General features: G+C 47.0%; 2 protein-coding genes across 2 annotated transcripts; both read right to left on the bottom strand.

Moving 5' to 3' along the window:
* Positions 1–10,868: 10,868 nt before the first annotated feature.
* Positions 10,869–11,706, bottom strand: LOC109768106 (non-classical arabinogalactan protein 30). The gene is made up of 2 exons (XM_020326837.4): positions 11,462–11,706; positions 10,869–11,380 (listed from the first exon to the last, which is right to left on the bottom strand). The coding sequence occupies exons 1-2, from the start codon at positions 11,664–11,666 to the stop codon at positions 11,079–11,081; spliced, it is 507 nt and encodes a 168-aa protein (XP_020182426.1). The 5' UTR covers positions 11,667–11,706; the 3' UTR covers positions 10,869–11,078.
* A 10,677-nt stretch (positions 11,707–22,383) lies between these two features.
* Positions 22,384–23,496, bottom strand: LOC109768105 (uncharacterized). The gene is made up of 2 exons (XM_020326836.4): positions 23,120–23,496; positions 22,384–22,957 (listed from the first exon to the last, which is right to left on the bottom strand). The coding sequence occupies exons 1-2, from the start codon at positions 23,403–23,405 to the stop codon at positions 22,644–22,646; spliced, it is 600 nt and encodes a 199-aa protein (XP_020182425.1). The 5' UTR covers positions 23,406–23,496; the 3' UTR covers positions 22,384–22,643.
* Between the last annotated feature and the right edge of the window lie 3,751 nt (positions 23,497–27,247).

The raw sequence follows: 27,247 nt of genomic DNA, 5'->3' as shown, positions 1-27,247 counted from the left end.
GTGTCGTCTTCCTTCAGACTAGGGTATCCAAGCGCGATCTCCGCCGGGTCTAGCTCCGGGAGGAAAGCCTTGGCCTAGCTCAGAGCAGCTATGGCTCCGGCTCTTGCAGAGGCCCGTCGTAGCTCTTGGAAACGCTGAGGAAGAACGGCAAGCCGCCGAAGTACATCCGCCAGGTGAGTCGGAACCTCGTTGGACAGGGCCACAACGGCCAAGGCGCCGTGACCTGGTGTAGAGTTGCTCCACCAAGGTGTACACGGCCTTCAGCTTGGTCAGCACATTCTGATTGAGATTGGCGCTTCTGGGACCTGTTTAAACAAAGTAAGGTAAGCCGCTAGCAATGATGGGACTTATGAGACATAACGAATATAAACTTGTTGAAAGCCTGCAGAATGACTTACCGAAGATTGCGGCGACCATCTGTGACACATGGCGTTTTAAGCCGGAGAGTTCGGTGGTTCTCTCCGTCAGAGCCGCCTCCGCCTGTTCGGCCTGGCTGACCAGAGCAGTTTTCTCCTCAGCCCAAGTCTTTCTTTCAGTTTCAAACTTCTTCTTCAGCTTCTCTTGTGCAGCAACACTGAACTCAAATTTAGCGTTGGCCTTCCGGGTCTCAGTTTCCTGAGTCTTCAGGCGGTTCTTCAGTTCAGAGATCTCAGCTTCAAATTTCTTGCAAGCAGCCTGTACAAATTCCGGGTTATAGTATGAGTAATTATTATACAACATTAAAGTCCCAAGCACTTTCCAAGCAAAGACACTTGGCACTTGGGGGCTAATGCATGTTGAAAGGTTCTATTTACAAATTGCCGGTTCATGAAAGTAAGCCGGAAGTTAAGTCTACAACATATTCTATCATCAGTGGTAGACTTGGGGGCTAGCATGGGGAGAATGACTATGGAGTAAGCAAGAGAGCGGTACCTCAGATTTTTGCTGTATTTGCTTTACCATGTCAATCTCTAAGTCCCGGTTGTTGTGCACTTGACCAATATAACTTGAGACGATGTCTCCAATGCTCAAATTCGCATAGTCAGCGATCTCCAGTCTGGCCCTGCGGTGCTCCAACAGTTCTTCTTTGGCGGAGCATTTGGCCAGCGCAGTGGGTCTCCCCGGCTCGACAAACTCTGTCCGGGTGATTACGACGTCCGGGTCATCGGCCGGCTGAGCTGGGCTGGGGTTCTCCGGGTTAGAGGAAGTCTCTATGACTGGCTCATCGGTTGGAGCAGTGGCTTCAGGAGCAGAGGCAGATGGCGGTTCTTGAGCTGAAGTTTCCGGTTCAGTCAGGACCGGCTCTTCGACCGGTTTATTCTTCTTCGCCCTCTTGCTGAGCTTTGCCTGGGCAGTGGAAGGACAAAAGGTTAGTACAAAAGCATGAGTAAAGATAAGCACAACACAAGATGATCATCGTTACCCGGGTGCGGTCTTGAAAGCCGGCAGGTTAGATTGCATAGAATCACTAGAGGAAGGTGAAGTTTCCTGATAATTTGAATCATAAGAATTGAGCGGTTGACGAGTAACGCCCGCCAAAGGATGAAAAGGATATAAGTTGGAGATAACCAAGGTCCGGCGCTTCCTTGATGCTTCAGGTAAGCCGGAGGAGAGGTCTGCATCCTTGTTGGTCCGGGTGTGCCGCCGGCTCTCATGAATCTGTTGCTTCAAAAGAAATTGAGGATCTTGATAAGCTAAAGGATGTGAAAATCTTACTTTCCGGGTTACTCTTCGGACTTTCAGCCTTGGCAAGGGCTCCGAGTCGGAGGAAAGTGTCGTTACCTCTTCAGTCACCGGGTTACTTGCTCCGGTGTCATCCTGCTGATGATCAGTATCGATAAGACGGATAGGAATAAACAAGAAACAAAAGAAGAGCCTACATATTCAGGGGTTACCTCTGACTCGGAGCTGTCACTTAGCTGAAGCAGCTCGGAGGAAGTAGGCCTACTTCCCTTCTTGCGGGGAGCGGCTCTCCTGGCGGCTTTCTTAGCCTTCCTAGCTTTTTTGGCTGCCTCATGGTCATATTTGACCTTCCAGAACTTGTCATTAGCCTGAAACATACAACAAAGATTTTTTAAAGTTCAGATGAAAACTATTAAAAGGAAAACCAAGGTGTTCAGGTCAGTGGCTTACCGCCGGAGCCGGGTTAGCTTGGCAGAAGGGGTTTAAGCCGGTTCTCCCACAGTCGGCTAAGCTCTCATTCAGGAGAGACTTTGTCATGTCGTCCACGACGTCCTTAGGAAGATCGTTGGGACTGTGCCGCAGAGGGTCATCCTTCCGGCCCGTGTAAGCACACATTAAGCCAGGGCGGCGGCTCAAGGGGATCACCCGCCAAGAGATTCAAACCCAGACCAGATCAATGCCATTGAGGCCGTTTCCCAGGAGAGCCTTGATCTTATTGATGGTGGGGATTAGAGGTTGACGCTCAGCTTGAGATAGCTTGTCTGGCAGAGGGTGATTTGGCTCCAGACACAGGGCACGAAAGCCGGGCAGAGGGCTCTCATCAGCCGGAGAAGTGTCCTGGCAGTAGAACCACGTCTGGTTCCAGTCCTTTGGATGGCTTGGCGGTTCAGCGTAAGGAAAAAGGCAATCTCTCCGTCGTTGAGTGGAGATTCCGCCCAGTTCCAAGCTAGGCCCGTTGGCGCACTCATTCTGGCGATTCAGATAGAACAACTCCCTAAAAAGCAGTAGGCTGGGCTCTTCTCCGAGATAGACTTCGCAGAATACTTGAAAATTGCAGATATTCGACACGGAATTGGGTCCTATGTCTTGCGGCCGCAGATCAAAGAAGTTCAGAACCTCTCTAAAGAATTTTGAGCCGGGTGGTGCGAAGCCCCGGCTCATGTGATCAACAAATATCACCACCTCACCATCTCTTGGTTGAGGTCTTTCCTCCGACGGGTCAGGGGCACGATAAGACATGATCTCCTTCTTGGGCAAGTAACCCGTCTTCACGAAATCAGCTAAAGTATCGTCGGTGACAGTGGATCTCATCCAGTTGCACGTGATGGGTGCCTTAGGAGCTTTGGGTGGCATTGTGAAAGATGAAGCCTATGACAAAAGGGAAATGTCCGGTTCAATTATAAACCGGAAGACGTCTACAGTTCAATACACAAATGGCGGATTATGAAGGGGCCTAATGACATGTGGCTAAGTGCATCGGGTTATCTAAGCCGCTGAGGGCATCGTGAGTAATTCAAATTGTCTACAGTTTTATCATAAATGAGCCGGAAATTTTACAGCGCGTGGCCTCTTTTAACCCGGAGATATGAGCCGCCGCATCTAAACAGAGGCAATTTTTGACTAAGTGCGGCGCAAACAAGTTTCACAGATCACAGTAGTTATTCTGGATCAAACGATCGACTGGAAAGGGAAAATTTCTAGACCTAGAACTGACACAGAGGAAGTTCACAGGTTCGAACGGAGCCTCTGTGCAATGAAAAAGGGATCTATGTACATTTGGAACGGGTGCGAAACAGTTACCGCAGCAGTTCTATACTGTCTAAAGATTAAGAAGGGGTATTAAGAGTGGAATCTATCAAGTGTTCATGACGGACGGCGACGAACACCGACGAACTCGAAGGTCGCTAATGCGGATCTGAGGAACAGGGAGGAGAAGGCTTACAGATGCGGAGTCGCTGCGGAGGTTCATCGCGTTTCTCTGGTCACGTCAGGTTGATGCATCGGCCTGAGTTGGTGAAGACGAGGAAACCCGCGGCGGCGGCGGCGGAGCTCGGGCGGCAACACAGTGGCGAGAGGAGGAAGAAGATGGATGCGACGAGTAACTGGAGGCTCGTGGGCCGGGCTATTTATAAGGTGAGGCTCATAAGTGGGCGCGAGAAACGAGGAGGCCACGGCGTGATTATCTCGCCATGAAAGCGCCTCGATTTTCGGGATAACCATTAAAGATAAGATCCGTTGGAGTATAACAGAATAAAAAAATGGACTTAATGGAAGATGACGTCACGGCGGATTACCAGGACTCCAGAAGATGACGTCACGGCGGGTTATAACCTTCGCACGACCATAAGCCGGAAGATCTTTTCTCTCAAAAGAATTGAAGATTGACATGAACCGGTTCAAATCAATCTGGGGCCTAATGTTGAGGATATAACCATTGGAGTCACCCGCCCAGGAGGGGCCGGGTTACTCATAATGGTCATCACGCGAAGCCCAGTACCAAGCTTGAAGACGGCGGGTCAATAATGGGTTTAAGACCCGGAGATGGCTTAAGGCCCGTAGTGATAACCGCCATTATGGTGGAACTTGTAGTGTAAGGCAAGAATAGTTGAGAGTCCGAGCCGGACACTCTTATGAGCCGGCCGGGACTCTGAGAGCCGTTGGGCGTCAACCTCTCTATATAAAGGGGCGACCCGACGGCGGTTTAGGGACAAGTAAGATCTCGTCGAGAGCCAGGCATAGCGATTAAGCTCCCTGGTCATCGAAATCGTAATCAATACCACCTCAACTGGACGTAGGCTTTTACCTTCACCGTAAGGGGCCGAACCAGTATAACCCTCGTGTTCCTTGTCCCGTTTAACCCCTTTAAGCTTCCTAGCTGCGATGGCTCCACGACTAAGTCCTTGCACGAGGGCATCTGCCGTGACAGTTCCACGACAAGTTTCTTCATCCATAACATAACCCTCGGGTACAACAGGCAATTCATATCTAGAGGGAGAATCATAAATTTCAGTTTCAATAATATCATCAGGTTCAGTGATTTTATTCTCTCTAACCCTAGCATGTTGTTCATCAAGAAATTCACCTAGTGGCACAATATTATCAAGCAAAGAAGTAGTATCATCATAAGCATCATGCATAGCAGAAGTGGTATCATCAATAACATGCGACATATCAGAATCAATAGCAGGTGTAGGTGTCGCAAGCTTACTTAAAACAGAAGGTGAATCAAGTGCAGTGCTAGATGGCAATTCCTTACCTCCCCTCGTAGTTGAGAGAAAAATCTTGGTTCCTTGATCTTTGAAATTCCTCATAGTGATCAACAGATATAAATCCCAAGTGACTCAGAGAATAGAGCTATGATCCCTGGCAACGGGGCCATAACAAGGTCTTAATAACCCACAAGTATAGGGGACCGCAATAGTTTTTGAGGGTAGAGTATTCAACCCAAATTTATTGATTCGACACAAGGGGAGCCGAAGAATATTCTCAAGTATTAGCAGCTGAGTTGTCAATTCAACCACACCTGAAAGACTTAATATCTGCAGCAAAGTATTTAGTAGCAAAGTAGTATGGAAGTAACGGTAACGATGGCAAAAGTAACAGTAGCAGTTTTGTAGCAATCGTAACAGTGGTAACGGAAATGTAACTTAGCAAAGATCAATATGAAACGAACTCGTAGGCAATGGATCAATGATGGATAATTATGTCGGATGGCATTCATCATGCAACAGTTATAACCTAGGGAGACACAGGACTAGCTCCAATTCGTCAATATAATGTAGGCATGTATTCCGAATATAGTCATACGTGCTTATGGAAAATAACTTGCATGACATCTTTTGTCCTACCCTCCCGTGGCAGCGGGGTCCTATTGGAAACTAAGGGATATTAAGGCCTCCTTTTAATAGAGTACCAGACCAAAGCATTAGCACTTAGTGAATACATGAACTCCTCAAACTACGGTCATCATCGGGAAGTGTCCCGACTATTGTCACTCTGGGGTTGCCGGATCATAACACGTAGTAGGTTACTATAACTTGCAAGATAGGATCAAGAACACAAATATATTCATGAAAAGATAATAGGTTCAGATCTGAAATCATGGCACTCGGGCCCTAGTGACAAGCATTAAGCATAGCAAAGTCATAGCAACATCAATCTTAGAACATAGTGGATACTAGGGACCAAACCCTAACAAAACTAACTCGATTACATGATAAATCTCATCCAACCCATCACCGTCCAGCAAGCCTACGATGGGATTACTCACGCACGGCGGTGAGCATCATGAAATTGGTGATGGAGGATGGTTGATGATGACGATGGCGACGATTTCCCCTCTCCGGAGCCCAAAACAGACTCCAGATCCGCCCTCCCGAGGAAGAACAGGAGGCGGCGGCGGCTCCATATCGTAAAACGCGATGAATCCTTCGCTCTGATTTTTTCCTCCCCGAACGTGAATATATGGAGTTGGAGTTGAGGTCGGTGGAGCCTCGTGGGACCCACAAGACTAGAGGGTGCGCCCTAGGGGGTGGGCGCGCCCTCCACCCTTGTAGACAGGGTGTGGGTCCCCTCTGGTTGATACTTTCGCTGATATTTTTTATTTATTCCAAAAATAATCTCCGTGAAGTTTCAGGTCATTCCGCGAACTTTTATTTCTGCACAAAATAACACCATGGCAATTTTGCTGAAAACAGCGTCAGTCCGGGTTAGTTCCATTCAAATCATGCAAATTATAGTCCAAAACAAGTGAAATGAGTTTGGAAAGGTAGATATGATGGAGATGTATCACCCAGCGCATGGGGCCTGCTAGTAGTCCCCTACCATAGTTCCAAACCATGCCAAACCGCACCACCGCCTCCATTATCAACCTCGACAAGAAAAGCAAGCCGGTGCAGGCGCCACTGCCTATCATGGTCGACAGCGTCCCCGCAAACATGCCAGAGAGGCTGTAGTGCACCACACAGCTAGATCGGTGGAGCATCGCAGAGCAAGATAGGCGCGTCAGCGCCTAGAGGCTGTGGGGGCATGTCAGAGCAAGATTGGCGCGGCACCATAGAGCGAGAGGCGCGACGCGCCACACAACAAAAGCAGATCCATAGTCGCTCGTCTGTCCCATTCGCCAGGCCATTGCAATGGGGTCCATGATCGTCAGGAGACCGCTTTCCCGACAGCAATGGGCAGCAACCATCTGTGCCGTGCTTGCCCCGTTCACCTGTCGCTCCATTGGCATGGGTTGTGATGTTGGCCTGATACGCCGCCCCCTCGGTGCCAACTCACCGGTCGCTCAGCTCGAGCGCCTCTTGGCCCACCAAGTGCCCGCGACGCAAAGGAACATGGTTGTCGCATCTTGGAGCTGATGATCTCCGATGAAATAGTGAGCTTGGAGCTTGAGATTGCGCTCTAGGAGTACCGCGAGCATGTCAGACGCATGGACGAACTCCTGCACGAGTTTAGGGAGAGCCAACAAGAGCTTTTCAGTAGGCAAGGGTAAGTGGTCATGGACGCGTTTTGTTTTGTTAAATCGTTTGCGATGTTGATTGCTCTTTGTGCACAACAATCATAATAATATTATATTGCTTTGTTTTAAAGTGTGCATTCGTTCTTATACACGTAGATTGTGAAATTGGCTAAATTTGTTCCAGAGTATACTGAGGTCAAATAATGGCCCAATGCAAGTGTTCATTAATTTCAGACAACACTTGCAATGTTTGTAAATTTATTTTCTCAAGAACACGCTTGGAATGGTTCGATCTTTGCAAAGAAAATATTTCAAATGCAGATGACCTGTTTTTGTGTGCCACACATAGTTGATCAAGATCACAAGTGTGATTTTCTGACACAGTTCAAACCTTTTTAAAATGTGCTTGTAGTTCAAAATCGAATTAATCCATTTAAATGCCTAAAAATGCATATTAATCCATAGAAAATGGAAAATGGCCACACAAAAATTGCAGAAATTACAGGGGCCTTCGAGCCACTTTGAACAAGACAGAAAAAGTCCGAATGAAATGGTCACCAACCATTGGTTGGTATTTTGGTAACAAAAGGGATGTATCAAGGCACTTCATATATGTATAAACAATGGAAATCATTATTTAAAAAGTGAGAAGTCAATGAATTAATATCAATTGGTGTGTGGGAGTGCATCATGCAGATGTATTCCAAGTTTAAAGCTCGTGCGATGAAGAGTGGGTAATGTGCTCTTCAAACTAGTCACTTCCGGCAGAGGTGGATATGATCCTTCCCGCGGAATGCTCCGGGCACAACACAATGCACATTCCAGAATTTGGGAAATTGGCCGAATTCATACTGAAGTCAAATAATGGCCCCATGCAAGTTTTCATTAATTTCAAATAGCATTTACAATTTTCGTAAATTTAGTTTCTCAACAACGCGCATGAAACGACTTGATATTTGCAAAGAAAACATTTCAAATCCATATGAACTATGTTTGTGTGCCTTACATAGTTGAGCAAGATCACAACTGTGATTTTCTGACACGGTTCAAACCTTTTTTAAAGATGCTTGTAGTTCAAAATTGAATTAATCCGTTTAAATGACTAAAAACGGAGCACACACGTATGACAAGTCAATCGTGTGCAATGTCGAAAACAAAGCCACGGGTGAAGGTTAACAAATGGTTAGAACTGGCTTACGCACCACACAATCAACATACACAAAACATGTGCAATAATACATGATGCCATACCATCAAGGTTTGCAAAGTGTCTGTGATCAACAATGTCCCCACACGATAAAAACTTGGAAATTGTGTTTGATTACTTGAGCTATCTCCAACGATTTGACCAAGGAGAATGTGTCCGACGAGTGGAACTACGGCATACATTTATTATTAAGGGACTATTTGTCATTCTTTCATTATCACCCACAGTTTTTTATACGTAATTGTCTGTGTTTGCTTGTCCAATCGCACACGTTCGGTTTATACCAGTTGTGGTTAATGAATCGGTCCAACGCACACGATTTTCTTTACCGTCAGCGATTGACACCCCATCGCCAACCCACTCTAGCACACGGTTCTATAAAATGTCTGCGGTTAGGTGTAAAAACCGTGTGAGCCGAGGTTGGGTGTACTAGTGAGGCTAGATCTTAGTGTTTTATTCCGAAGAATAATTCTGAGCAAAGTCTGAGCCAACTCCAAATGATGCCTTGCAACAAGAAGATGATCTGAAACACTACTATTGCCATGTATGTCTAGTATAAGTTAGACCCAGAGTTTTCACTCCAGAGCTTCAAACCCTGTGCTCAATCGCACCACCAAACGTGAATCACCATATATTCTCGTCACTAGCCGATAATCACACACGGTCATAGCCCTGACAAAGACATCACCATGCAACCGAATGTCTATAGTATACCTGACCATGGGCAGCCCGGCTCGGACGGCCCGACCCGACCTGGCCCAAAAATCCCGGGCCGGGCTGAGCCCGAGTGTGCCATTGGGCCGGGCTTGAGCTTGGAAATTGAGCCTGACGGGCAGATCAGACCGGGCTCGGGCTTGCATAAAACGTGATTTTAGCCGTAGTCGGGCCAGGCCGACTGAGCCGTGTCGGGCTTCCTCGGGCTTGGGCCAGGCTCGGGCTTGCATAAAACGTGATTTTAGCCGTAGTCAGGTCGGGCCGACCGGGCCGTGTCGGGCTTCCTCAGGCTTGGGCCGAGCTCGGGCTTGCATAAAACGTGATTTTAGCCGTAGTCGGACCGGGCTGACCGGGCCGTGTCGGGATTCCTTGGGCTTGGGCCGGGCTCAGGCCGGATGGTTGGGCCGGGCCGGGCTCAGCCCTGGGTTTTTAGCACCGAGCTTTTTTTTGGCCTGGCCCGAAGCTCGTCCCGACCCGAGATATGCCTAGGTATAGTCTATAGTAACTAGTAAGGGAGGTGCTAGGCGCCAGACGCCTGAAAATTTTACAAACGGCCAGTCAATTTTCCTCCACCTATCTCAACTATTAGATCAATCAAGATCCAATGGACAATGCTTCATCTTCAACCTCAAGCTAGTACACATTGTTTCTCTTCTTCCTTTCGCTGCTACTGATCCAGCCCAGGCCTAATCGCCCGCCTCCGCCCCTCGCGGCCGATGACACTCGTGCGACCGCCTCTCTGCCCCACCCTTCCCTCGACCTCCTCCCACCGTCAGGCTTGCCACCACCCCCGGGCCATCGCTCTAAACCGATGAACCACCAGGAATTTCTCGGCGAACTTGCACCCTCCCACCCCTAAGATAGACATCGAGGTTGCTGCTTCCTGGCGAACATGCACCCCTCCCACCCCTAAAATAGACAAGATAAAACCTCCTGCTGGTGCTCCGCATGCCTCCTACTTCATTCCTGACAAAAATTGACTAATCGAAATTTCATTTTCAGATGACTCACGTCAAGTTAAACTGGTATAGTAAACCTTCCACCACGACCTGAGATTTTACAACCAACATACAAGCCTAGCTTCCACATGGATGACATCAGCGATGAGGTTTTCAATAAAATCTCACACAACTGAGCATTAGAGAGACCCATTATCATTTTGTAGGGTTTGATTATTATTTTTCTTCTTGAATATGCACGAATGTGTGTACTGTATATTAAAGAGAGAGTGGGGGTAGAAAGGCCCTCCACGTCGACGTTACATATTACAATACATGCACACCTACTCCACGTGACACGCTACAATATCAATGCTAACTTCTCGCAATAGCCCACACTACCAACTCCCCAAGGAAGGTGTTGATGTCCCCCTTGAGTATCCCCGCTTCTAAGAATAACATGATTCATGGACGGGGTTGCGCCGTCGAACACAATGGCGTTATGGTTTGATTATGGGGCGATGCTAGTGGGTGTTTGCGGGCGCTTTTCAGTTTACGAGTGCACGCATGCTATATTATATGTCAAAAATCAGTAACAAATTATATAGAGCCAAATGGATGATGTCAGCGCCATGAAACCCTATTCTGAAATTTTAAAAATGTGTTACTGTTGTGTTTCTCGGTCAAAAGTCAGTGACAAATTATATAGAGCCAAACGGATGAAATGAATCGGCCAAATCAACATCCGCTTTTACAGTTGTGTTTGTCGCGAGAGTTATTCAAAATTAGATCTCACATGGGCATGTTTCGACAAATATTTTCCAAAAGCAACTCGCTTTTCTAGCTTGGACCGCGTTTTCTTTCAACCACAATGCTAAGTCATTCATTAGTTTATATGACATGCACTAGTTTCCTCAAATCGACATATATAATACATAAAAAAATTACAAGTTTATAAGTTCTTTTTTGTCATGCTAGTTTATGTTTTGGAAAATACAAGGGTGATTTTTTAAAATTATACTGTATAAAACATCAGTAGTACTCCGAGACACCGCGTGTGTCCCGGAACCTGTGAAGCCCAAACTTGATCGATCAATCAGCACTTGCCGGGCTTCTTCGGCCCGAAGACGAAGTCGCCGGCCGTGTAGAGCGCCTGCAGCCCGTCGGGGAGCGTCACGAACTTGCGGAACTTGAGCGGCGACCCCTTGTTCCTGCGGGGCTTGACGGGCACGCCGCACGCGCGCACCGGCGACCCCAGCACGTACACCTTGCAGTCCTTGCTCGTGAAGGGCGCTGACTGCTGCGCCGTCTGGATCTGGAAGTAGCCGCGCGCGTCCGTGGCGCCCCACATCGACAGCGCCCACTTCCCGCGCTTGCACCGCAGCAGCGCCGGGGCATCTGCATAGCAAAAGAAGAGGCGAAATCAGAAAACGCTTGATGGTTTGATCAGCGTGGACTACGGCGCGCGCGCATACGTACTCTGGAGCGGGGACGCGTTCTTGGACTTGACGTAGCCGGCGTACCGGCACCCCTTGCACCACACGGCGCCCTCGACGCCGATGGTGAAGTTCACGTTCGGCGGCGGCCGCGGCAGGCCCATCGCCGAGCTTTTGCTAGGGAGGCAGCCCAGGGAGAGGACCACAAGGGCGAGGCAGAGCATAAGGCATCTCGCGAGCAAAGCCATTGTCGTAACTTGCTACTATGATCAAAGGAGAGCGTGTGTGGTGTGATGATCGTGGTAAGCCTGAGAAGAGGGTTCGTTTTATAGGCTGGCGTGCATGTCGAGGTGAATCGAGCCACAGATTCCGGTTGGCGATATTGCTTTGGATCGATCGTAGATTGGTTTGCACGCGCGAGGAAGATGCGTGCATCGATGCAAGGCTCGACCGATCAGACGTTGGGGCTTACGTACATCATTCATGCATGTGGCTGGTGGTGCCTTGCAAGCCAAAACAGCACCCGGCCGTCTGTCTAATAGAGCCTTTTGTACCCTAGTCGAGAAGATGGATAATACGGATTACCATATATCGTTATTACTTGATACATAGGCTAATCTGGTGTTTACTTCATCACTTGGGATACCTGGCCGTGCAAATTCGTTGGCGTCGGCGGGGCGGCGGCGCCGTTACGCACTAGCGCTGGATGATGCGCAGAGCAGCAAAGGGGCGCCGATACTTCAATTTGCATGCAAAGGGATGTCTTCGTGGTCCTGATCGTGGATCGATGGCTTCATACATATCGCCGCCCCACTATATCGATCACTCTTGCAAAGTCAACCCCAACATTTTTCTGTTGCTGCAGATAACTTGTTCTCGTGGAAATGGATATAATTATTATGCCAGAAAAGAAATGCTGGCTATGATGCAAACTTAAGACTGATTTTGCTGCCACTGTCATTTGTTAATTCTTTGGCATGTCTGCCACCACTGAGCCGATGCAGCAATCGAAGCGCCGAATTGGGTGTGTAAAGGATAAAGCGGAAAGTTGTACTTTTTTAAACATAGTACAACCATATCCCTATGAGCACCTTCGGGAGAACTGAGCCGGCATATCATCTTGAGATTTACGAATTCACGTAGGCGTCTCTTCATTGACGGGAACGTCTCATCCCACTAAAAGCGCATCGCTGAAAATCCTGACATAAATCCAAGAATAGTGCGAGCAGCAAAAACTTAAATCCTGATGGGCTGGGAATACCACTGTCCATCTAACATCCAACTACAGATTGATTCGCGCCTTTTGACACGTTGATCTAGCACTGGCTATGTACCCGTACAATGGTAGTACAAGAGTCTCCGGGCGCTTATTAGCGCTGGCTGTGTTGATGACTTGATACTTGTTTTTTCTCTTTTTTCTTTTGTACACATGTTTATTTAATACTTTCTTTAGTGCCAAAAACGCTCTTATATTATGGGACGGAAGAGGTAAAAATTACCGTAGAATAATTGTTCTACGGTCTCTGGCTTAAAAAAATAAGCGTTGGCTGTGTTAGCTAACTAGAAACATAAAAAACCATAGAAGATATTCTAAAACCGACTTCTAATACATCATCTACAATTAAGCCACATCATTCCGAAAAATCTGAATGGGCATGAGATATTGAAGTTTTTCATATATGTATGTTACTTTGCCGCACTTTTAATCGTATGAATTATTATTACCGGTGAATTTACGAGCTCCAGACAATTTTTACTATATGAAAACACTTTCAACATCTTTTTAGTTATTATTTATTTAGAAAATATAAAAATATTAGCTACAACATTATCTGTTAATATCTCGTACAATTAGCAAAGCTAGCAAGGATGAAGGCAATTTTATTTCTGTTGCATTACTTGTCATTGGTATAGAAAACTTGTACTTGCACAAACTGATACCATGGTTTGGCAAGAACTTACTTTTTGCTACAACCCCTTGCACTCAGAGAACAAATAAAAGATGAACCATGGAGGTGCCTCAGAAAATAATGCGTGAGAGAGAAGGAGCAACATCACTATCCCTTTCAGTATACACAAAAATGCTTAAAAGTAGGACCACTTCATGCATTCTACAACCGAAAATTTCACGAGTTTCATGTTTCATATACTAGTGGGAACTTACATTGTAGAACTTGGCTTGTATATTTCAGTGATGAGCTTCCTGAAATACTCAAGGTCTTCATGAACAAATAAGTTGGGTGCACTCCCACTTAGTCCATAAGAGAGCTTTCATAAATACGTTTGTATGTGTGCATCCTAGTTGCATAACAATCCCTACTCCTTGTGTTAATATCGATCATAAGGCCTTCCTCATTGCCTAATGGTTAGCTGCGCTGATACAAGATGTTGTCTGTTTTTGACTTATTATTACCCTAATCATTATTCTATTTCCCAGTAAGTGCAAGGCATAGGTTTGCACTCAACCATACGTAGGTAGTTGATAGGTCGACTAGCGTAGACGGGCAACTTTGCTATCGTACCTGGTATGCCTCGGGTTTATGTTTTTTTAAGCAATTGCTAATGCATAATTTATTTGGTCTAGGATGGTCATTTCTTTGTTCCCAACATAATATTGAAATTCTCTACAAACCCTCTGTATTTGAAATTCGGATTCCACAAAAAATATTTCTTCTTTCTTCACCTCATGGCAATAGGAAAATTGCAGATATTACTCCCATGCTAGTTATTTCTCCCAACCTAATATTGAAAATCTCTCAACCTTTGGCATTGGGATTTTGGACTCCACAAAAATAATTCATCTATCTTCACTTCCATGGTGGGACTGAGAGGATTGCAGATATTACTCCATCCTAGTTAACTTTTATAAGCTTGCACAAAGAATCATGATATACTTTGGGGCTTTGGTTTCAATGTAAGCTTAAGAGTTAGCAACAACAAGCGTAGCTAGTCCACTTTCTTACTCGAGAAAGAGCAAGGTTTAATTTTGGGGAGGTTGATGGCTCTATATTTTCGCCCATTTTAAAGCTCATTTTTGCATATTAACTCCATATAGCATGTACCATTGAGCCATTCATACCAATTGTATGTACATTGTTCATACTTTTTAGTTTGCACTAGTTTTATCACGAGCATTGCATAGTATGTAGTGTTTCTTAGTTCTTTTTGTATTTGTAGGTGATTCGGAACTCCCACGGACTTAGCACGATGAAAGGTAGAAGGTTGGGATAACTATGGAGGAATTACAAGCACCAGATAAAGGCTTTAGTGGAGTTTGCATAAATGATATTACCCAACAAGCCCAAATTGAAGGTCCAATACCAAGGGGCTCATCCATATAACCCAAACAAGCCCAAGACCATAAAATCAGAGCTTGTATGACAAAATGACAATAAAGGTATAAAACTCCACATGCAACTCCAGAAGAGAAGACGGAGTGCGGTACGATCCTACCAGATCCTACTGGTGCTCGTACCAGGCAATTTGGGCTGCAAAATCAGTCATAACTTCCACGATTATTCGCCAATTTTAACTCCATTTGTTCCTACGACTTCCTTGGCCACCAAGAAGTTTATTGGTAGAGGATAAGGCTCATTTAGAGCCCTTAGATCAAAGGAGTGAAGCTACATCCAAAGAGGAGACTTGTGGATGCCGGTTATAAATACCGCTTCTACCCTGCCGCCGATAAGCATTCATCATCCTCATCTATTCCCATACCTCCCACGTTCAAGCCATCATTCATATCACTTCAAGAGGCACTAGGGGGTTGCGCCAAGCCCCATCCATTGCATCCTTGGAGGAAGGCCATGGAAGGAAGCCGCCGAAGGAACCACCGCCGCGGGGCACGTTATGCATCGTCACCGCCGCCACGCCACCTCTCCTTCCTTCCTCATCACGGTCTCCGTGAATGACTGTAAAAACTCTTGAACCCCCTCCCCCTTTAATGTGATGTTATTTGAGTGATTAATGATGATTGGTGTAACATCTAGTACACGTGTTATTGATAGAAGTAGTTTATTTATGTATGCTATATCCTCATATTATAATTTACCCTTGTGGTAACTTAGTGTGGAGCGGTCTAATCCACCGCTGTAGTTGGAGACATTCACTCCCCATGCCATACATTGGGATAACTATGGAGGAATTACAAGCACCAGATAAAGGCTTTACTGGAGTTTGCATAAATGATATTACCCAACAAGCCCAAATTGAAGGTCCAATACCAGGGGGCTCATCCATATAACCCAACAAACCCAAGACCATAAAATCAGAGCTTGTATGACAAAATGACAATAAAAGTATAAAACTCCACATACAACTCTAGAAGAGAAGATGCGGTACGATCCTACCAGATCCTACTGGTGCTCGTACCTGGCAATTTGGGCTGCAAAATCAGTCATAACTTCCACGATTATTCGCCAATTTTAACTCCATTTGTTCCTACGACTTCCTTGGCCACCAAGAAGTTTATTGGTAGAGGATAAGGCTCATTTAGAGCCCTTAGATCAAAGGAGTGAAGCTACATCCAAAGAGGAGACTTGTGGATGCCGGTTATAAATACCGCTTCTACCCTGCCGCCGATAAGCATTCATCATCCTCATCTATTCCCATACCTCCCATGTTCAAGCCATCATTCATATCACGTCAAGAGGCACTAGGGGGTTGCGCCAAGCCCCATCCATTGCATCCTTGGAGGAAGGCCATGGAAGGAAGCCGCCGAAGGAACCACCGCCGCGGGGGCACGTTATGCATCGTCACCGCCGCCACGCCACCTCTCCTTCCTTCCTCATCACGGTCTCCGTTAATGACTGTAAAAACTCTTGAACCCCCTCCCCCTTTAATGTGATGTTATTTGAGTGATTAATGATGATTGGTGTAACATCTAGCTAGTACACGTGTTATTGATAGAAGTAGTTTATTTATGTATGCTATATCCTCATATTATAACTTACCCTTGTGGTAACTTAGTGATTGGAGCGGTCTAATCCACCGCTGTAGTTGGACACGTTCACTCCTCATGCCATACATGAAGGGCGTGTTTGGTTGCAGTTTGCAACAGTAGTTGCATTGCATGTCCATCTCCAGCCAGCCTGGTTCTTGAAATGCAGCCTCATATGCAGCAGATGTAACCTGTTTGGTTGCCTGTATCGCATGGAGGGGCACTTACCCCCCTACTGTTTGGTTGTTGTTTTTGTGCTTAGGGTGTGAGCAAATGCAAACTTCAGCTGTTTGGTTGCAAACATCGTTTGTGTTCTGCTCACCCCATTCAAATATGGTGGCCTTACCACCACATGATGAGCACAACAGCAAAACAAAGCAAGCAAGCAAATGAAATCAAACGAAGCAAGCAAGCAAATGACAGCAAGCTACTTAACTACATAGAATAAGTCTAGATTAACAGAAGGGGCATCCTCCTTCCCTGCTCCATGCCAGGGTGCTGCTCCTGGCCAAAATATGAACAAGTACCCATAAGTCTCGCCACACACCATAAAAGTTCAACACTAACACCTTACTTAACTTAACTACATAGCATGCTCGATGTCACCAACGCAGTTGTGCCTGCTGCAACGAAACCTGCACATGATCGAGGAGTCGTTGTTGTAGATCTAAACCTTCAGTCCGAGTCCTGAGATGCGCACAACGTCGAGGTCGCCGGGGACGATCCGGTGGCGGCAGCAGAAGTAGTTCCAGCCCCGGCTAAGCACCATGTGCCCCTCGAAGTTCTGGACCTCCACCCAGAACACGCACCGCTTGTTCGCCGACAGGCTAACCACGCGCGGGAGCCGCTTGATGACTAGCCAGGTGTTCATCACCTCCACGAACTTGCGAGGGATGACGAGCATGGCGAGGTCCTCGTTGTCCTTGATCTGCTGGTAGAAGCACAGCAGCTCCCGGGCCCCCTCCTCGTGGCCCTGCCTCGGAGATCGTCCTCTTGAACGAGGCAGGCTCATGAAGGTGATCCTGCCAGGCAGGTCCACCGTCCTGAGCCACCTTTTCATGGGGATGAAGTCCTCGGCGCCCTCAGCTCCGGCCACCACCTGAGCTCCTCCACCCGCCACATCCCAGTCAGTCTTCAATATCTTGTCAGGTAAGATGACAAGTATTAGTGCACAAACTCTTTGCAAAATGGCACTGATCAGAGACATTTGCCCAAGAGCAAATGCCGCTGATCAATGCACAAACTCTTTGAGCAAATGCCACTTATCAACGCCACTTGTTGTTAGGCAAATGCCACTGATCAGTGGCACTGATTAGTGGACTTTCCCAACATCAAGTGCCATTGATAAGTGGCATTTTTCCCAACAACAAGTGGCATTGATAAGTGGCATTTGCCTATGGGAAATGCCACTTATCAATGCCACTGATCAGTGGCACTAATCAGTGGACTTGCCCAACAGCAAGTGCCAATGATCAGTGGCATCTGCTTTTCTGCAACTGCCACTTATCAGTGCACTATCCTAAGCATGGAAACATCTAAAAATAGCAACAACAAGTGCCAATAGCACCCATGTGCAGCCATGCACATTTGGCAGCATCCTAAAATGGTCCTACTACATGCAGGTATAACAATCAACACAAACCCTAGCTTGAACATGTATGTTAGCAACATTAACAACAACATGAACATGATCCTAGCTTGAACATGAACATGCCATTTGCATGAACACAGATCCTAGCAAGACCCTACCATGAACACAGATCATAGCAAAGCACACTACCATTGGGATTCTAGCATGAACACGGATCCTAGGACACGCTAGCAGTAGCAGATCCTAGGACACACACCGTACGAAACAAGAACAGATCGGTCTGATTGGATTCGATTGGGATCGCATCCAATGGGATCTACTCCAATCCTATCTAATCCTATCGCATCCACTAACTACTAGCACATGCCTAAGAATTAAACCCCTAATCTACTTCTACGAGCAAGCATTGAGGGGGTTCGACTCACCGGAGCACGCGCAGTCGCAGCGAACCGCGGTCGGGGTGAAAACCCCGGCGGGAAGGAGAGAGGTGGCGGAGCAGAGGAGGAGCCGGCCCTGGCGACGGCCTGCGGCATCGGCCCCGTGCTCATAGCCACGCCGGAGGTCGAGGAGGATGGCCCGCCGACAGGAGAAAACCCTTGGACGGGGGTCAAGAAAACCCCTTGCCCAATGGGGTCCCAACAAGCGGCGGCTCCGTCGACGGCGCCGGCACCGAGCCCGGGACCACGTGGTCCGGAATCCGTGACGGAGCCGGAACGGCCGGCACCGAGCCCAGGACCACGAGGTCCGGAATCCGTGGCGGAGCCGGAACGGCCGGCACCGCATTGGCCAGCGCTGGTGGTGGCCGACAGCAGATGGGGGACGACGCTCGCAGCGTCGACGCCAAGTCCCGCCCCGAATTCTGGAGCCCGGCCAGCCAGCACTCCTGGATGCTGGCGATGTGTTGGTCGACGGGGGTCAGAGGGCGGCGCAGCGGTGGGTGAGGTGAAGCCATCGGAGGAGAGGAGAGGGAGGGGCGGTGAGGGAGAGAGGGAGCGGTGGGAACAATGCGACTGGGCGGTGACAGGAGAGTGGGGGCGAGTTATGAGACGTCCCCTCCGTCTTCCGCGCTGTCCGAGGCGTGCAACTGCCTCGCACGCGTGGCCGCGTCCAGCCAGGCTCGCGAGAAACTGCCGATTCGACAGTTTTCGCCGGGCCAGTCTACAGGCTGCTTTAAGGTCCGTGCGGGCCACAAACCGCATACCGCCCAGGCAACCAAACAGGCCGCGCACATCCCGCGTGGGCCTGGTTCGGCTGCATGCGGGCAACCAAACACGCGCCGAAGTTGATACGTAGATTGTGCGATATGATAGACCTCTGGGTGATAGGCTTTGGCATCTTAGAGAGCGGCACAACTTACCTAGGAGTTACAGTTGTCCATAGAAATGATTACCTTTGGTCTGGTCCATGTGACCTTAATGTCTTCTGTTAGAGGCTCCATGTATGTGACAAGAGTAGGACAATTGAGTTGTCTCAATAAAGTATTGCTTGAGAGACGATGTTATTTGAGGGACCAACCACCATAAGTTGTCCGATCAACACTTGGCGACATCGCACATATGCTAACCTGTGTCATCCACGTCACTAGTAATACTAATCTCCACCTTGACATCACTTTTCTCAACTAAACATCACATTACTTCTCCCTAGTTCCCTTCTTTGTTTAGTTAAGTTTTTATTTTCCTTCCCATTTAGTATTTAGTATAATCCCCCTATTTTCATCATTTTTCCTAGCAAATGGTAAGATGAATTATTTTCAAACTCAGGTTTTGGTGCGGGTATAATTGTGTCTGTGACATCATAGCTGCGGGGTTGGTAGTTATTTTCCTATAAGCTATTTATGTGTTCGACAATTAAACTGGAAAATACTTCTCGTGAATTATGCTTGAATACGATTTTGTGCACTTGCAAACATCAAGCACCGAGCTCCTTTTATGAGGGGTTTCAAAGTCCGGTGGCTCGCAATCGGCTGGGGTCTCTAAACCTATTGTGCACGATTGCGCCTACGCAACATTGGGCTCCTGCATTGAGAGGCAATGTCCGACGCTTCGCAACCGGTTGGGGGTCTCTAATTACCTATCGTGCACGACCACACCTATACAATATTAGTAGGCTCCTATTTCAAGGGATTTCAACGTCTAGTCGGACTCAGATACATGATCTCCAACTATCGCACACACCTCTCCAAGTAGCTACTACTGCATACGTTGCTCTGAACTACCGCACACGACCGCAACAGGGTCTCTATTCGTGCATACGAGTTCTACAACCATCGCACACCAATCAGACAAGTACGCAACATCATGATAGAGTCTCGCATCGATCGGGATTGAGCTCATTGTATACATGCAATAATATCCCATGCTCGCGCCAACTACCCAACATCCTAGTCATGTATGAGAGGCTGCCATCTGGGTCCGACCAGTTGAAAACCATCCAGCCCTGCGAGGCACATATGTGACAAAAATTTAGTTCGTTTTGGCCGAAATGTTACATATGTGTCTTTTTTTTATATTGCACTTGTGTTTTTCATTCGAGTATCTTTCATGCTCGTCAGGATGAGACGGAGTCGTGGGTCAATGCTGGAATGAATGAGTCCTAGCTTTAGTGGGTTGCCCCCTTGAGCCCGCCTGCCTTTTCAGTTGAACAAAATTTTATTTTCTTTTTTCAGATGTCTTTGATTTGTATTTCTTTCCTAATCTCACTGGAAGTAATACCCATTGTATTTTATCCAAAATAAATAAACTCAGGGTTACACCCTTCTCCTGGCACTAGAACAGCCATAGGAAACGAGGAAAACCGACGAACAAATCATTAGGAGAAACTCTAACTTCTAGCGGCTAGGGTCCTTCTGATGTCTTATAGTAGTAGTACTGTTCCATCAAAGTGACATAATTTTTCGGGAGACTAAAAGTTTTTTTTTCTCAAGAGAAATACACACACACAGAGGTGGCCATAGTTATGGATGTGGATTTTCTATGCGATTAGCCTAATGACAGGGGGGGGGGGGGGGGGGGGGGGACAGGTGGTCATGCAATAGAACATATAAGAAAGTCAATGGCTTATTAGCCTACTCATTTTATTTGGGTTTGGAGGAAATTTCAAAAATATTCTTTCTCCAGCCAATATTGATCGTGGGTAGTAGCGGGGAGCTCCTATGTGACGCTTGATGCGGCAAATTGCCTATCAATCGCACATGAGCAGCTCCTGGGCCAACCTACTTTAGTGCTTAGCTCTATAGTGTGCGGTTCTATTTGTGTTTTCATTTTTTGGTTTATTTTATTTTTTAATTAAATTATTTTTACAAAGCAATTTTTAACATCTTTTAACAAAAATTCTTAAATATAAGAACATTGTTTTCCAAACATGAAGATTTGTCAATATCAATCCCGAACATGTTTTAAAATTCCTGAACATTTTGTAAGAACGTGATCAATTTTTTAAAATTCACAAACATTTTTTAATAAAATTTTGGGTGGAAACAGTGAACATATTTTCGAAAATGAATTAAAATCAATTAGAACCTTCTACAAAGTTTCCCAAATCGGTAAAAACCAAAATCCGAGCTAAATGGTATGGCCCAGATCGCATCCTTAGCTGGTTGCCTTGGGCGTTTGGTAGACAAACTGATGCAGCGAGCGTCAAATACGGATTTCGGTAGCGCTTCCGAGATGATCAATTGCGTGCACATCAGATGCTCACAAGCACGTTATAGAAGATCTGAGTATACATGCACGTTATGGAAGATCATAGCACTCCATTTTGCAGTATAATATGGGAATGGCTACACGTCAGCCGATTGATTTTTAAATTTAGGTCAGTCGATGACTGTTGGATGCAGATTGAACGATGGACAGCCCTTCTTCTTCCTCCAGCTTCTTCTCCTTTCCCCAGCCGCCGCATAGGCCACCGGCCGAACCGCCTGCGAGCACCACCCGCAGCCGGCGGCGCTTTCGCGCAGCCTCGCCGCCCGCTCTTTTCGGAACCGCTCCCCACCGCCGGTCTTGCTGCCGCCCCTGGCCACCCTCTAGCCCCGCCCACGCCCAGTTTTTTTCTCCGGCGAAACCCCATCACCGCCGTCCATCACCTCTCTTACCTTAAACCTTAAGATAGATGGGGTAGCCCTCCGGCGAGCCCCTTCCATCCCTCCGGCTCACTCCGGTGAACTCTCAAAATCGACTGGCCCCAATTTAAAATTCAGTCGACTGTCATTTAGTTAATGTGGTACTCCATCCGTCCCAAAATAAATGTCTTAAACTTAATACAACTTTATACCCAAACTAGTACATAGTTGAGATACTTATTATGAGACGGAGGGAGTATAATATACTCTTTCGCAGGGTGGCTATTACCTTTGACTTCCAAGGTTCCCACTTCAAGTGTGAATTGGAGCTCGATCTAAGCTCGTGGATCTCGGTGTAGTGGCAACCGACAGCCGTAAATGTCAAACAGCTTAAAATAATGCACGTTGGCAGAAGAATCATAGTTATGGTGGGGAACAGAGGCCACTGAAAACTCAAGATACTAGCACTACACTGCAACTGCACCAACCAACAAACTAGAAGAACTGAACGTAAATTGGCGGATCTAAGCTGCTAGGAACACGTACAATACACAAACACGAACCACTGCAAGTGCAAAACTGCCAAGGTGACTAGTTGATTATTACTTAGTACCAGGTGGATCGAGGCGGCGCGGTCAATAAAATGGGCAATGCTGTCCGGCGGAGGGGCCGTAGAAGAGCACGCTGCTGGGGCAGTAGACGCCTTGCAGCCCCACCGGCGGCGAAGTTACGGTCTCTTTGACGAGCGAGAGCCCGATCCACTTGTTCGGCGGGTAGACGGGCTTGTCGCAGAGCGGCGTCGGCGACGTGCCCAGGTATATCTTGCAGTTGCGCGCGTTGAAGTTGGCCAGGTCGTAGAACATCACCAGGAAGTAGCCGTGCTCGTCCGACACCGTCGCTGTCACGTTCACCACCTTCCTCCCGTAGCACACCAGATTCACCGTTGCACCTGCAAAGACAAAACCAAAACGGGCAGTAGAGATAATGTCAGCCTGCGTTTATGGATCGAATGGATGCATGCACGCATGAGATTAAGACTGAGCAGGCTAATTAGCTACCCCATGCCGAGGCGACGGAGTAGGCGAGAGATATATATAGGGGCAATGCGAACCTTGGATCGGTGACGCGTCCATGCCGCGGTTGTAGCCCCTGGATTTGCAGGACTTACAGTAGATCACGCCCTGCACAACGACGAAAGGTGGCGCCAGCTGGACAGGCGGCGACATGTTGGTGTCATTGGCTGGCAACGGGGGCATGGAAATGGCACTGGCCGGCTTAGGCGGTGGCGGCGGCGCCGGTGCCATGGCCGAGTAGTCGGCCATCACATGGTGGGCAGGGAGTAGCAGCGCGCCAAGGACGAGCAGTGCTGCCCGGACTACAGCTGCGTAGCTCCTCATCTCTGACTAATAATTTTCCTGTCAACGAAGGTGTGTCGATCCCTAGTGGTATAAGCACAAGCACTATAGCTAAAGTCAGAATGAACTGGGTGATCAGAAGTGCCCGGCCACGGGCTAATTTATAAGGGGTGTGGGCTCTGTTTGCCCGGTGGCCAGTTGACCGGACGAGCGGCGCGGCGCGGCCAAACCAGATTCCATTCACAGCTAATGCAGAGGGCGTCTCGGAAGTTCAGTCTGCTTGCTGTCATTTTGTCTGTACAACGGTAACTTTTTCCTTTCTTGGGATTGATCACTTGGAAAGTGTGATGATATGATGATAAATTTCAAGATGTGGTTTTCGGTGCAGCGAAATCTGTCCGTTCGTGAGAATGCGCGCGGCTGCTTGGGTTAAGCGCAGAGCTTCGGCTTCGTTTGACTTCACCGTAGTGACTGCAATGATGGTTGCGCCTTTCTTCGTCCGCAGCTTCGCATCCCGTCGGATAGGTTAATCTCGGCAATTAATGCGTACAGTAACCAAAGGATGCCAGAGATGGACAGAGTAACATGCCATGGTTAACCTGGCAAGTTGCTTCGTCAGATTCTGTTCCGGTGTGTCAGGTGCTAGCACGACGCGTCCTCGGATGGATAGTCGGTGATGCCACACGTAAATCATGGATCCGGGAGCTGACCGTTTAAAGCTTCTCTCATGTTCCAGATTGAGAAAATTGCAGAATAACATCACAACTGGAGTAAGTGTTTAGTACTATAATTTTTCGTTCCTAAACTCACAAAAGTTAAGAAATCGTCCCTCAACATTGAAACCAACAAACCTCAGTCCGTGAACTAGTCAAGTCAGATAGGTTTCGCCCCTTATAACACTTTGGGTGGATTGAGTAAGATGTGGACCCGGTATTGACCGCCATGGTCTCAGTCCCGCACTCCCTCAACCTCCTTTCTCATATACCCTAAATCTAGAGCGGGCGGCGGCGTTGGCAAATTCGCTCATGGGCTGCGGTGGCGGGAACCCAGACATGGCTACCACAACAAACACAGTGGGCATGGTGGCTTGAAGGTCGCAGAACCGGCAGTTCAGCGTGTGATGGCACTGCCGCTCGGCATCCATGTGAAGGAAATATGCCCTAGAGGCAATAATAAAGTTATTATTTATTTCAGCATGTCATACTTTGGTTCGGCGGTATTGTTGGATGAAGCGGCCCGGGCCGACATTACGCGTACGCTTACGCGAGACTGGTTCTACCGACGTGCTTTGCACACAGGTGGCTGGCGGGTGTCAGTTTCTTCAACTTTAGTTGAACCGAGTGTGGCTACGCCCGGTCCTTGCGAAGGTTAAAACAACACCAACTTGACAAACTATCGTTGTGGTTTTGATGCGTAGGTAAGAACGGTTCTTGCTAAGCCCGTAGCAGCCACGTAAAATTTGCAACAACAAAGTAGAGGACGTCTAACTTGTTTTTGCAGGGCATGTTGTGATGTGATATGGTCAAGACATGATACTAAATTTTATTGTATGAGATGATCATGTTTTGTAACCGAGTTATCGGCAACTGGCAGGAGCCATATGTTTGTCGCTTTATTGTATGCAATGCAATCGCCCTGTAATGCTTTACTTTATCACTAAGCGGTAGCGATAGTCGTAGAAGCATAAAATTGGTGAGACGACAACGATGCTACGATGGAGATCAAGGTGTCGCGCCGGTGACGATGGTGATCATGACGGTGCTTCGAAGATGGAGATCACAAGCACAAGATGATGATGGCCATATCATATCACTTATATTGATTGCATGTGATGTTTATCTTTTATGCATCTTATCTTGCTTTGATTGACGGTAGCATTATAAGATGATCTCTCACTAAATTTCAAGATAAAAATGTTCTCCCTGAGTATGCACTGTTGCCAAAGTTCGTCGTGCCCAGACACCACGTGATGATCGGGTGTGATAAGCTCTACGTCCATCTACAACGGGTGCAAGCCAGTTTTGCACATGCGGAATACTCAGGTTAAACTTGACGAGCCTAGCATATGCAGATATGGCCTCGGAACACTGAGACCGAAAGGTCGAGCGTGAATCATATAGTAGATATGATCAACATAGTGATGTTCACCATTGAAAGCTACTCCATTTCACGTGATGATCGGTTATGGTTTAGTTGATTTGGATCACGTGATCACTTAGAGGATTAGGGAGATGTCTATCTAAGTGGGAGTTCTTAAGTAATATGATTAATTGAACTTAAATTTATCATGAACTTAGTATCTGATAGTATCTTGCTTGTCTATGTTGATTGTAGATAGATGGCCTGTGTTGTTGTTCCGTTGAATTTTAATGCGTTCCTTGAGAAAGCAAAGTTAAAAGATGATGGTAGCAATTACACGGACTGGATCCGTAACTTGAGGATTATCCTCATTGCTGCATAGAAGAGTTACGTCCTGGAAGCAACGCTAGGTGTACCACCTGCGCCAGCAACTGCAGACATTGTGAATGCCTGGCAGTCACGTGTTGATGACTACTCGATAGTTTAGTGTGCCATGCTTTACAGCTTAGAACCGGGACTTCAACGATGTTTTGAACGTCATGGAGCATATGAGATGTTTCAGGAATTGAAGTTAATATTTCAAAAGAATGCCCGGATTGAGAGACATGAAGTCTCCAATAAGTTCTACAGCTGCAAGATGGAGGAGAATAGTTCTGTCAGTGAGCATATACTCAAGATGTCTGGGTACTGCAATCACTTGATTCAACTGGAGTTGATCTTCCGGATGATAGCGTCATTGACAGAATTATTCAATCACTGCCACCAAGCTACAAGAGCTTCGTGATGAACTATAACTTGCAAGGCATGGATAAGACGATTCCCGAGCTCTTCGCAATGCTAAAGGCCGTGGAGGTAGAAATCAAGAAGGAGCATCAAGTGGTGATGGTCAGTAAGACCACCAGTTTCAAGAAAAAGGGCAAAAGGAAGAAGGGGAACTTCAAGAAGAACAGCAAGCAAGTTGCTGCTCAAGAGAAGAAACCCAAGTCTAGACCTAAGCCTGAGACTGAGTGCTTCTACTGCAAGCAGACTGGTCACTGGAAGCGGAACTGCCCCAAGTATTTGGCGGATAAGAAAGATGGCAAGGTGAACAAAGGTATATGTGATATACATGTTATTGATGTGTACCTTACCAGAGCTCGCAGTAGTACCTGGGTATTTGATACTGGTTCTGTTGCTAATATTTGCAACTCAAAACATGGACTACGGATTAAGCGCACACTAGACAAGGACGAGGTGACGATGCGCGTGGGAAACGGTCCAAAGTCGATGTGATCGTCGTCGGCACGCTACCTCTACATCTACCTTCGGGATTAATATTAGACCTAAATAATTGTTATTTGGTGCCAGCGTTGAGCATGAACATTATATCTGGATCTTGTTTGATGCGAGACGGTTATTCATTTAAATCAGAGAATAATGGTTGTTCTATTTATACGAGTAATATCTTTTATGGTCATGCACCCTTGAAGAGTGGTCTATTTTTGATGAATCTCGATAGTAGTGATACACATATTCATAATGTTGAAGCCAAAAAATGCAGAGTTGATAATGATAGTGCAACTTATTTGTGGCACTGCCGTTTAGGTCATATCGGTGTAAAACGCATGAAGAAACTCCATACTGATGGACTTTTGAAACCACTTGATTATGAATCACTTGGTACTTGCGAACCGTGCCTCATGGGCAAGATGACTAAAACGCCGTTCTCCGGTACTATGGAGAGAGCAACAGATTTGTTGGAAATCATACATACAGATGTATGTGGTCCGATGAATGTTGATGCTCGTGGCGGATATCGTTATTTT

Source organism: Aegilops tauschii, chromosome 3 (assembly GCF_002575655.3).
Source record: "Aegilops tauschii subsp. strangulata cultivar AL8/78 chromosome 3, Aet v6.0, whole genome shotgun sequence".
Classification (NCBI taxonomy): Eukaryota; Viridiplantae; Streptophyta; class Magnoliopsida; order Poales; family Poaceae; genus Aegilops; species Aegilops tauschii.
The sequence above is the reverse complement of the archived record's forward strand: the minus strand, read 5'-3'. Positions and strand labels throughout refer to the sequence as shown.